Source organism: Histoplasma capsulatum, genomic scaffold (assembly GCF_000149585.1).
Source record: "Histoplasma capsulatum NAm1 scaffold_1 genomic scaffold, whole genome shotgun sequence".
In the NCBI taxonomy this organism is placed as follows: domain Eukaryota; kingdom Fungi; phylum Ascomycota; class Eurotiomycetes; order Onygenales; family Ajellomycetaceae; genus Histoplasma; species Histoplasma mississippiense.
Genome location: NW_001813982.1, coordinates 6,181,501 through 6,193,517, shown reverse-complemented (window position 1 = coordinate 6,193,517; position 12,017 = coordinate 6,181,501). Strand labels below are relative to the sequence as shown.

Here is a 12,017-nt window from a genome sequence, read left to right as displayed (position 1 = left end):
GGCGCCATCGAGGCCATGTTCACCGGAGATGGTTTGCCTATCAATGAGAAGAAACATTGTCAGTGCAAAGTATGGTAAACAAATACCAGAAATGGTAGACATACCAGAAAGCGGCACCAATTTGGTTACCCTATTCCATCAACCAATGGCTCCAAAGGTTAGACAATGAACTTCCTCCAAGTGACAATATCAACCAGGAACCAAAAAAGAAAAGAAAGGAGCAGTGATATCAACATCTCGCGCGGGGGTTAAGAGGTTGTTGGGGGGGAAGGCGAAGAGGATGGTGTGCTGATGAGGAGACATACGCATTGGCCGGTTTGGAGGTGAACCTAGAAAAACAACCCAAATAAAATCACACAACACGTTAGCAACCAATTTCACATTTCCCATTATCGTATGTTCCTATGATTGTTCGTTCTAAGAAGGTATGTCGCGAGCAGATGTATGTGTTTGACACAGAATTGGGCACCAAAAAAAGGGATGGAGTTGGGGAGGGGGAAGACAACAAGGGTGCTAAGACGCGTCAGAACGGCAGAGTGGAGGGTAATAACAACGTACGATTTCACGCATTGTTGGTTGTGGGAGTAGAGACGGAGGAGTGAAGAGAGCTGAGAGACAATATCAGAATGTCAAGCAGGCAGATGGGAGATGTATCTCGCAGTAGTAGTGGTCTTGGAGGTGGTGATGTGTGGTGGATGGAGTGGAAGCGGTGAGAAAATGAGAAACAGAAGAACAGGAGGAGAAACAAACAGTTGGGACGGGGGCTCTGTGTTGTTGCACTAGTCTCGGTTGGGACTAGCGTCGCTGTCTGAGCACCTCGTTGACATTCACACTAGTCCGGAAATGATGCTAGCGGTGTCCTAGTTGGGACTAGTGTGTCTCCAGGCCCCAAGCATCTGGGAATCCAGTTTCAGGTCTATATCTATGGGCATATTCACGATTATCAATGTCTTGGATGACCTCTAGGCAGTGCATTTGGTGGGCCTGTTGGGAAAGACAAAAATCTCAGTATGGATCCCATCAAACGGAGAGAGACAGGTTTCCCCACGAGAGGAGAACCCAGCATCTAACTGCCTACCAAGTTTTGATATCAGCCGTCGTCTGCCATTTTCAGCATCCTTTCCTTTGTACAGCTTTTCAGCTTGGAAATGTCTATTAATACGGGGGAGCCATGCAATTAGGTACTTGACATACCATACCTATGGCATAAATGGCTTGTCTGAATCCCTCGAGCTTTGGCCAAAACTCTTGCTTGCTCTCTGCAAATAATGTAATGTTACTTGTTTTATATGAAGGGGTTAAGGCTCAGCCTGAACTTTAAAGGATTGCTCTAGTGGTCACGGCTTTCCTGCCTCATGAGTGAAGTAGAGAGATCCAATCTACCAAAATATATTACGCCAGGAACTCTCTCCTGGAAAGCATTATCTAAACCCCACCAAAAAAATATTTCTAGAAATGTCACGTCTAGCTCAATGGGCATATATAAGAAGACAATTGGTCTAAGCAAGGCTCGGAACTGAATTCAATGTTGGTCTGAATCAAATAAAACCCCTACTTTGACAAAACGAATCAATTGCCAAAAGGCCTTCAAGGATCTAAGGAACTTCTGAATCATTTTTGTCAAGAGTGACTTGCTTTTCTCGTGGGTTCATGGTCAATCAATGCATGCAGAAATACGGTGCCCCTGCATCTTCAAAAAGGATATCGCGATATAACTATCAAACCCATTTACTCGTCTCAATGCCCTCTTAATTAATGATTATGTTGTCCCGCTCTACAATTTAACGAAACACTGCTTTGGGCACTCTCTTGGAATTCCTGGGTTTGCTTTTTCTCGATTACGCTCCACTGTTGAATAGAATAAGTGTGGTATAAAAATGTATATACTTATATACCCGGTTGTGGCCGTTCTCCTCCATTCTCGAGGGCCATTTATTGAAAGTTGAACTGGCCCGAGGGCTAATCGGCTCTGTAGATGAATCGCCCCATTTTCAGGGACAATTGCCCAGCGGGAGAGGCCTAAATATCTGCTTCTTCAAGTCAGGTAAATAGTGACCTCCCACTGAGAGTTGACGGGGGTTACAGGGCAAATGCGAATATGCGGGTGTTTGAAGGTAGGCTTGCCAGTTGTTCCATGAGTATACATGCAGTTCATATTCATCACAATATGGGCTATATTTATTAATTATTATTATTTCCCACAATATAAAGAGAATAAGTTGCTAGATTTATTGTTGTTCATTTTGGTTTCATAACTAGGTACCGATCCAGTTATACACAGAAGATCTTCTAATTTCAACACCATATATTTCATTGATTTCATCCCAATACTCCCTAACTTACTCTCAAATTTGAGAATAAAAGATATAATCGAAACACGCAGTTTTCCTCCCTGATCCCTATCCCCTACTCATTACTGACATACTTCACCTTCTGCAGTCCCTCAAACTCCTCCTTCAACGCTCTAACACTCACAAACCGATTCAACAGCCCGATGCTCCCCGCCTTATCATTCGTACCGGACGCCCTCGCCCCTCCAAACGGCTGTTGCCCTACCACAGCACCTGTACATTTACAATTGATATAAAAATTCCCCGCAGAGCTCCGCAGCACATCCTCCGCATACGACACTGCTGCGCGATCCTGCGCAAATACCGCGCCCGTAAGCGCATACGGACCAGTCGCGTCGATAGTTTTGCATATGGACTCAAACGCGCTGGCTCCACCAGCACCATCAACCGTATCATCGTACACAACGACGGCCAAAATGGGCCCGAAATATTCCGTGCTGAGAATCGGATGGGCCGTGTCCTTCGTCGCGTAGATTGTCGGGTGGATGAAATAGCCCGTCTCATCGCTGTAGCTGCCGCCGACCAGCAACTCGAGGCGGGAATCAGCATTCGCCTCGTCGATGGCGGACGAGAGCTTCTTAAACGCCGCCGCATGGATCACCGGGCCGATGAAGTTGGAGAAATCTTCCGGATCTCCGATTTTCAGCGCTTGTGTCTCCGCGACGAGCTGGCGGCGGAACTCGGCCCAGATGCTCGCGGGGACATATGCGCGCGAGCAAGCGCTGCATTTCTGGCCCTGGAATTCAAAGGCGGCGCGCACGGTGTTTCTTACTGCGTTGGGGATATCGGCACTGGAGTGGATGAGATGGAAGTTTTTCCCGCCTGTCTCGCCGACGATACGCGGGTATCCGATGTACTTGCCGTCTGCAACACCCTGGGCAATTTTACCGTACAGAGAGCGGAAGACGGCTGTGCTGCCTGTGTAATGCAGGGCAGCGAAGTGGGGGTGGTCGAGGACTGTCTTTGTAATTTGCTCGGCGTCGCCGGTGACGAATTGGATGACGCCATGGGGCAGGCCGGCTTCGACGAGGATGCTGTGGGTTAGGAAATTTGCTGCGACGGCGAATGGGGACGGTTTCCAGACCACTGCATTTCCCATGAGGGCAGGGGCGGCGGGAAGGTTGCCTCCGATCGCGGTGAAGTTGAATGGCGACACGGCATAGACGAAACCTTCCAGGGGCCGGTATTCAAGTCGGCTTCGAGATGGTAAGTGCTGTTAGATATTGCTGGGAGAAACTAACTTCATCGGAGTAAATTCGATCGACCAAGAAGAACACAGGAAAAGCAGGAAGGTAGCTTACTTCCAAACCCCAGGAGCATTATGAACAGGCTGTTGTGCATAGATCTCGGCAGCATATTGAACATTGAACCTATTCAGAGTTTGCACCAACATCAGCGTCTCATCTCCTCATCCAACGAAATATATATATAATCTTTAACCAATAGATGAAGAATGCAAATTTACCTCAAAAAATCACACAACTCCGCTGCAGCATCAATCTCCGCCTGCCATGCGTTCTTCCCTTGCCCAACCATCGTTGCAGCCATCAGCTCATACCGATACTTGGTACTGATGAGATGAGCAGCTTTCAGAAAAATCGCCGCCCGGTCTGCGAAGGGTAAGGTCTCCCACGATTTCTTGGCGGCCAGCGCTGTCTCAATGGCCGTGGTGACTTCTTGTGGGCCAGCTGCGTAGAACTTGGCGACGGGGTTGGTCTTGTAGGCGGATGGGTTGAGTTGAGTCTGCAGTTCGGAGGATGTGGTTACCTGTAAGGCGGAGAGAAAAGGTATGATTATTGCGGGGTACCTTTTTTATGGCATTTGCATAGAAAAGTAGTTACGGCGTTGAGGGAGAATGGCGACTTTTCATTTTTTCATAGTTTCCCATTTTTGAAAGAAGAAAAAACAATGAAATAGATGTAACATACCTGCTTCCCGTTGATAACAAGCGGAATCTCTAACGGAGCCTGCTTCTTGAACGCCGCAATTGCACTCGCGAGCTTTTCCCGCTCTGGGGAGCCTTTGGCGTAATTTTGCTATTTGTAGGAGTATCCCGCCTCCATCAACGGGCAAGAAGTTAGATAGCTATTTCCACGATCCGCGTCTTAAGTTTGATTTAATCGTTCACCGTCCCCCGGATACGCATTCTTCCCAGGGTCACTCTCATCCCAAGCAAGGTTCTAATGAGCATACTCGAAACTCACAGTTGGTTCATTCTGCACCGCGGGAGGCTTAAAGGTGGCTAAAGCTGCCATGGTTTCTTCGCTTGTAGTATGATGAGATTGCCGTTGTCCGTTCGATTTAGATGGAATTCGTCAGAGAGGGTGGTGGTGGTTCTTCTGTCCCTTCCAGCGATTTTGTGAAGATGTATATCCTATTGGCACTTGGTGACACCATGATTCTGAAAAAGAGGGGAAATGAGTGGAGCAATAGTTAACTACCTAGCTTTAGGTGGTCCATTATATCAGTTTCTACAAGGATCCCTTGATCTTATAACTTTTTTGCACAGGACGGATCTGGGTGGGTGCGGCTAACCCCGGATAGCTGGTGGTGATGGTCCACTTAAGGTTATCCGATCATTGGAAGCTGTGGGGTAGAAACCTAAAATCGGCAACGCTAACAACACATGCATTCTTTGTACGGAGTAGGAATAAGCATCATTTTCTCATAACTAGCAGCACAAAACGTTAAATAATCTTCGTTGCCATTTCAGGAAAGCTTTTTGCATAGCGTCATGGAGAGATGGTCGTTCTGCGGAAATGCAGAATCGAAAGAAGGAACATATTCAGTACCTTTAAAAGAATGAAATGCATCTAACGCCTGCCAAAACCCTAACGCATTCCAATTTTTGCTCTAGCCCTCCTTCAATTGAAACATACCATGGCCTTTGGGAGTGGGGATGACCTCTCCTTCGAACTAAACCGTATAATAGACATATATCTATTTGAAAAGGAACGGACATTTGCCAGTTCGCTCTGTATGTAACCGCTCCATTGTCTTCCTAACCTGGTCGTGCCCCTTCCCTTCAAAATTCTTTGGTCCGACATCTGGGATATAGTATCCGTTTGGGCAATGATTGGGATCATCGCCAGGAAGTGGCATCCCGCAAAGCCATGCGAACCAAGCACGAGGTCCCCACCGATTCATGAAAGTTGGTCGGATGTAGAAGGGAGCACCTTCCCAGTTAAGTATGTTATAGCGAGCTTCCGCGCTGGTACCTGGAGCGACGCGGCGGAGCCGCATGAACTTCGGACGGGGGAGGGAGAGATAACGGAGAAACCATGCTCGGAGCTTGAAAATTGAGCCAAATGCCACTCTGTAGAGCACGTGTGGCTTTTCGTACCTGCATATCGTGTGAGAGTAATGGCCAGTGCGCATTTTCTGCAAAATTAAACGGAATATAAAAGAAAACACTCACATCATTGCCTCACGCAGACGGTCATCCATCAAGAAAAACAGCATCTTCCGAGCCATCGGTCTCACGAGAAGAGGGTAATCCCACAGGAGAACTGCGGTAGTCTGATCTGCATTCCTCTTGTTCCACTCGCTGGGGACCATTGTCCTCCGCTCGTAATCCTCGCTCCACATTCTGAGCTCTTCCGAAAATTGGATACCATCCTTGAACCCTACCTTGGATGATGGTAGATTCTCGAAGCTAATCTCCATGGCATCGCCTACACTCTTCCAGAAAGTGCCAAGGGCGCACACTTCCAACTCTGAAGCCTTGCGCCATTCGTATCTGTTAATCCACCTGATTGGCTCTAGTGTGAAAAGACTGAGAGTAAAGAGCATGTCATCATCGAGGATTTTCCCACACATTCTGTATCCGTTGTGAAGATAGTTCATGCGGGCAATCGCAGCTTTGGCGCGCTCCGAAGTAGGGGAGTTGCCCACGAATTCTGAAATTAGCACAGAGGTGTCTGCATAACGTTTCATCGAGAACTCTGGTTTCGCGAACTGGCCTGTTTGTACAAGGGTTTTGGAGATGGTGGGGATTCCATAGGTCTATTGTCATAACGTAGTAGAGGGCACCCAGGTTATTTTGGTCAGTTAGACAATTTAAAGGAGGGCGATGGCTAGAGAGTTCTGCATCCAACGCAACATGTTGAAGACATTGGACGTACCCTAAACAAAGCGAATTGTAACGCTTTAAGATAGGTGAATGGGAACTCCATTTGGCTAAGATCCAGGAGGATTCTCCACGCATCATCATTGCTCATCGTGGCCATCGACTCTCGAGTTGGATAATTTAATTTTTTCCCGGCTTTCTTGACTCTTCTGTTGCGGAACACCGCTACCGCAACCAGATAGACCACTAGCCCCAGGATAGGGATGGGGACCCATGCCTTGACAGTTCTGAGCGGTGTCTGGGCCACGGAGAATATGGGGAAGGAATCCATGGCGGAGGACATGGCGGAGGACATGGCGGCTCAGTTGGTGTCGAAATTGTGACTGGACAGCAGTTTGGAAGAGAAGAATTGAGAGAGATCAGTTCCTCTTCGTGTTATTTAAAAGACAGAAATCGAGGAACTGATGGGGAGGAGAACGAAGTTGCCAGGGTGTAGAGACCCACAAGGCCAGCTCATCCTAGCATTATGTGTGGGCAAGGATGCGAACCACTACGGAGTAGTTATTTTACAACAAACTACGAGTGTGCAGCCACGACAAGCGCTTTGTTGTAGGACTAAGGGTTTGGATTGATCCCAGCGGTCAACATCGTCCCTTAGCTCAACATATCCATGTTCCACTTCGCAGACATCCCGGACTCCGCACTCCCACTCCAAGGGGGGTGTCCAGGTGCTCGTGTAAAGAGTTTGGACTCTCACTAAGAACCTAAACTGAGGTTTCATTTCGGATCTTATGCCTGTGGAATTGGGCAATGTGAGTGAGCTAGTTAGCAAGCTACCATTAATTGCCCCTAAAGCCCTCTGAAGTCTCTTGAATGAAGAGATTAAATGGCAATGCTTGATGCCGTCATAAGTACTCCGTATTTCAGTAAAAATTCAAGTTCGGGAGTCAAAACTTTTCACAGCGCTGTCTGTTCAGAGTACTACAGCGTAGGAGTGAGTAGTTACAGATTAGTGGTTGAGGCGGGGTTGACCAACAAAATTTCGGGTGCATACATTCATTCCACCACTAAAAGTATCAACGCTGGCCACAAATTTCAATCCCTTTCTCCCCGAGCTTGACCGAGTGGGCTTCGCGGGGTAGTTGTTTTGGTTTTTATTCCTTTTTTTCCTTTAACGTAATCAACCACCTAACGATCGTTTCCACCCAACGCTCGCCTTTGTAAATCAATTACAGTCAACTTCAAATGTTATTATCTCAATGAATATTCATTATTTTTAATTTTTAATTTGTAATTTATAAATATCAAGATTTATATTATAATATAATTCAAAATTATTATAATATAGTTAAAATTAATTAAAATATAGATTCAATTATAAAATAAAATACAGTGAAATAAAATATATAATATTTGATTATAAATTAAGAAATATATATTATATATTATTAAAAATTATAATTCTTATATAAATATATTATAATTTAATAAATATTAAATTATTTTATATAAAAATTCTATATTTTAATTTTTAAGAATTTTTTTATTTTGTTATTATAATTTTTTTTATAAATTACAAGTAAAATATTGAAAATTCTTGAAATTTTAAATTTTAAAAAATAATTTATTAAATATAAATATCTCTTATAGAAAAACCAACTTTTTCTGTGAAAAAAATACTGTAATGTGACCTCATGTGATATCACGTGCACCCCATCAAATCCATGAATGGATTGAACTTATCTCAGCATGCTCAGCCTCTCTTCTCGATATTTTCGGATTAGCGCGACCAACTAAACTCCTTTAGACTTCTGCCAAGTCCTGCTAACTTCTGGACCAATAAGAGACTTCACACGTGCTCGCAACCTAATATCTCGTAGAGAGTCTGAGAAGAAACGGTTCCATCGTGTGTGGAAAATCAACACCGCCCATACAAAATATTCGATTGACTTCGAAATCATACATCTACCCTAAATATCTGCCTGATCATCACCAAACCGATATTTTTCAAATCCTCAGCCATTCTGCTATCATCTCTGCTATTTTACAACTCACTACCCCTTCTCATCATGTCACAATCGTTGACAAAAGACAGCGTGTCTTTTGAATCTCAAGACACCCAATGTCAGACGCGCTCCAGCCAATATCCTTCATCACTCGAAGATGAATCCTCTCTACAACCACTACAGTCTCCCAACAATGTAGATGATGAATATGACACATCAGACAGTGACTTAACAGAGCTTGAATCTATTGATACTCCTTCGGAATTCGAGGTCACCGATACTGATACCGATACCCCGCGAGCTTGTTCACGATCAAACCGCCGTGGCCCACAGCACCTGCCTACAATGCCTTATAACCGGCAGAAAAGACGGTCAAAATTATCTCGCGTTGTCAGAACATTACAGCGAAACAGTTGGGGAATGGAGGCCTTTATAGAGGCTTGGATTCAGAGTCCCGATATCTTGACTCATCGACGATACAGTACTCCTACGAAGCGGCGAAATGCACTATATTCAGCACTTTCCAAAGCAGGGGTATTCAATGATAATCAACGTTATACTGTCTTGCTTAAACAGGAGCTGAAATGCCTTATCAATACTCCCTTCTTTGCAAAATTCAATCACGATTCTGATCTGGATACCATTGACTTAGGTTTCATGAACTCCTCGAAGCGAATATTCTGATCCACTTCAGACACTCGAGATGTGAAATGCTGAATGGTGTCATTGATGAAAGAGGTGTCAGTATTGTTGACATTCTGCCTGTTATTCTGACAGATCTGAAGAAGTATTGATCGGAAATATTGCACTGCTTGTTGAACCTTGACATGACTGTCAATAAAGACAATGGTCTTTAAAATGTGTTGAGGTATGATCTTTCCATCTGTATCAATGGCCTCGTTCAATAAAAAATATAACATATCATAGGATACAAGTTTACCGCGTGGAATCGGATGTACGCCGATAAAGATATCAGGACGGTTAATGGAAGTTCGAATAACCTGAGTCTGCCGTGGGTTTACACCAATAGAACGAAATCCAGCCTCTTGAAGAATGATATCTTCAGCTTTACTGCTGAGGGTTGCGGAACAGCCAAACCAGACAATATCCTCACGAAGAAGCAATCTCAGGTGCCCCAGCCTGGCAAACTGACTACGGAATTGACTCCACTGTGTGACAAGATGACACTCATCGATAGCTACAAGCCCAATCTTTTCTTGTAAAGTAGGGTCTTGAAGAACATGCTGAAATCGCTTGCAAAGAGCTTGCTCTGGACTGAGCAGTATATGTGTATACTCACCTTGTTGAATGCGTTTGAGTAAGTCTTCTTGCCCCTGGAGATTATCAGCACTGACCAGACAAGGATTGGCACCGGGAAACCGTGCTATATCTCTTGTTTGCTGATCACCAAGCTTGTTTAGAGGAACCAGTTGAATGGTTATCTTTCCTGTCAGAATTGTATAGGATTGAAGAATAAGGCTCTTTCCATAGCCAGTTCTGGCAATGAATAAAGTGTCGCTATATCCATATATCATGCGCCGAAGTATACGGACTTGTTCTATGCGTGGCTGAAGAGTACACTCAGGATCTGGACGCGGGCCTTGAAGTATTCGTTGAAGACAATACTGAATAACATCCTGTTGCTTGTCGATACTATCTGGTCCGGCATAGCTCATGACAAGTTGTGGCATATCTTCAATGTTCATTGAAAGTATTTGCTTTAATGATGGCTTTTGAAGCCGCTGTTGTAGCTGACTTGCGCGTTTTCTTCGATCCCCCTTGGCCATATTTGATGCAGTTGATGGGACGTTGTCCGACCCAGCTGTCAAAAAGAAGTGTTATGTGATTGGTTCAGAAGTTGTCGGAAGATCCCAGAAGTTGTCAGGAGTTCAGAGATGTTGTCAGAAGTTGATGTGCCGCGTGAGGTTGCCAAGAGTTCAGAAGTTGTCAGAAGTTGCCAGAAGTTGCCGGAAGTCGCTGGAAAATACACTCGGTGCTTTGACTAGAGTCTCTGATGGCTGGATAGATGTTTTGATGGCAAGATCAAGGCGTTGGATGACTAGACATGATCATGGTTGAAAAATTAGCAAATCGTTCCCGTGTTCAAAATCATAGTAGCAGTTTTCGACGCGACACTTCATACTCAGAATATATGTATTTTCAGATAAAAATTACATCAATCGACAGGAAATTGAAAAATTAACCCTCCAAGGTGGTAGAGAAATGATCTATGAGTGATGTTGCACAGTGATTCTATCTCAAACATTATGGTTGGAGCAAATCGTTCCCGTGTTGCTAACAAACAGGAACCGTTTTTTCTCAGACGCTCCGCGAAGAGTTTGCTGGGGATGTCCCATTTAGGTTTAGTGTAAGCCCCGTGACAGTTGATTGGCTCAGATGTTAGCAGGACTTGGCAGAAAGTAGCAGTAGTTCGGATTGGGTTAGCTCGGAGTGGAGTGGCTGAGTTTACTGAGATAAGCTACTGCAAGTTATGCGCAATTTGTCACATGTGTATTGGATCAGATATCATATTGCCTCGATTGGGCCGTTGGTAAAGCAAATCTCCCCATGGACCCTGGATTTCAACATCTCCTAATCGAATGCGGATTTGTGGCGTATGGCGAGATGGGTTTCTAGATTGGGATGAACAGCTTATTCTATGTCTAGATATGCACGGACGGCTCGACCAAATCACATCGACAGAGTCGAGATCCATGTATTCTGGAGAGCGACAGCCATCTCAGTGTTGGCAGAATGGCTAATAAGGAGGCACGATTCCCCCGAAATCCTGAGGCTATGAACAGACATTCAAGACACTCACAGGCCTCACCAAACCAGTTCCCCAGACCAGGTTCCAACACTTCCTTATCCATCAACTACCCCAATGCCTCAAGCAATGAAGCTCAATGACAAGGCTCCTGCTAATACTCCGTCGGCCCAAACACCTCCATACAACCCCATCGATGGAAGTCCCCAGCAGAGCGTGACAACAGGAGATGGGTATCAGCAATCTGAAGCGAGAGAACTCGAAGAAGCTCTTCGCGAAGCCAGGGCGGATTCCACCATCTTCACATCCAATCCCTCGGAAGACACTGCAGGTGGGTGTGCCAGCCCTAAGCAAGATGATAAAAAGATTGTTGGGGAACTAGGTAATTGATATTTCAACTAGATACTGGGAGCAAATGCTGATGTGTGTTCAGAGACTGTGTTGAATAATGCTTCTAAGTTGAAGCCGCAAGAGCAGGAGATATCCTTCTCATGCAACCCCGAATCCGAATCGCCTGTGCTTACGGATAAATATATGCCAGACACACCGCCCACTTGGATGGAATGTGATCCCCTATTTATGGATAACGAGAACTTTGGCTTCGATCCTGCGATGAAAGAATGTTCCGAGATGAGAAATTCACTTAAAGCCAGCAAAGAAAGGGGGAAAGTGAAGAATTATGCCAGGGCAGGCGTGATTATCAACCCCACTGACTCCTTCGAGGACCTCGCAGAGGCCACCTAGATGCACAACGCGTGATCTACCGTGGAAGTTGACCGACTCGACGCGTTCTTCTGCCTCAGTGATTTTATAATGGAAAGTTT

At 45.2% G+C, this 12,017-nt stretch overlaps 5 protein-coding genes across 5 annotated transcripts in view; 1 reads left to right on the top strand and 4 right to left on the bottom strand.

Annotated features, from left to right (window-relative positions):
* HCAG_01781 (tubulin beta chain) overlaps positions 1-570 on the bottom strand; it is a gene marked incomplete at both ends in the record, with an annotated part of 2,196 nt that extends 1,626 nt beyond the window's left edge. The window contains 2 exons of the mRNA XM_001544684.1: positions 306-329; positions 559-570. Coding sequence (XP_001544734.1) covers positions 306-329; positions 559-570 — 36 coding nt within the window. The remainder of the gene's footprint in view (positions 1-305; positions 330-558) is intronic.
* A 1,389-nt stretch (positions 571-1,959) lies between these two features.
* HCAG_01780 (delta-1-pyrroline-5-carboxylate dehydrogenase, mitochondrial precursor) lies at positions 1,960-4,606 on the bottom strand (the record flags this gene model as incomplete). Its single annotated transcript, XM_001544683.1, has 7 exons — positions 1,960-2,019; positions 2,145-2,172; positions 2,426-3,547; positions 3,653-3,721; positions 3,817-4,118; positions 4,280-4,387; positions 4,556-4,606. 7 exons carry the CDS (start codon positions 4,604-4,606, stop codon positions 1,960-1,962), a joined length of 1,740 nt encoding a protein of 579 aa, XP_001544733.1.
* A 416-nt stretch (positions 4,607-5,022) lies between these two features.
* On the bottom strand, positions 5,023-6,775 carry HCAG_01779 (conserved hypothetical protein; the record flags this gene model as incomplete). The annotated part of the gene is made up of 5 exons (XM_001544682.1): positions 5,023-5,102; positions 5,231-5,267; positions 5,358-5,694; positions 5,770-6,356; positions 6,476-6,775. 5 exons carry the CDS (start codon positions 6,773-6,775, stop codon positions 5,023-5,025), a joined length of 1,341 nt encoding a protein of 446 aa, XP_001544732.1.
* Positions 6,776-9,046: 2,271 nt separating this feature from the next.
* On the bottom strand, positions 9,047-10,213 carry HCAG_01778 (predicted protein; the record flags this gene model as incomplete). Its single annotated transcript, XM_001544681.1, has 1 exon — positions 9,047-10,213. The coding sequence occupies one exon, from the start codon at positions 10,211-10,213 to the stop codon at positions 9,047-9,049; it is 1,167 nt and encodes a 388-aa protein (XP_001544731.1).
* A 1,109-nt stretch (positions 10,214-11,322) lies between these two features.
* On the top strand, positions 11,323-11,937 carry HCAG_01777 (predicted protein; the record flags this gene model as incomplete). Its single annotated transcript, XM_001544680.1, has 2 exons — positions 11,323-11,575; positions 11,627-11,937. The coding sequence occupies 2 exons, from the start codon at positions 11,323-11,325 to the stop codon at positions 11,935-11,937; spliced, it is 564 nt and encodes a 187-aa protein (XP_001544730.1).
* Between the last annotated feature and the right edge of the window lie 80 nt (positions 11,938-12,017).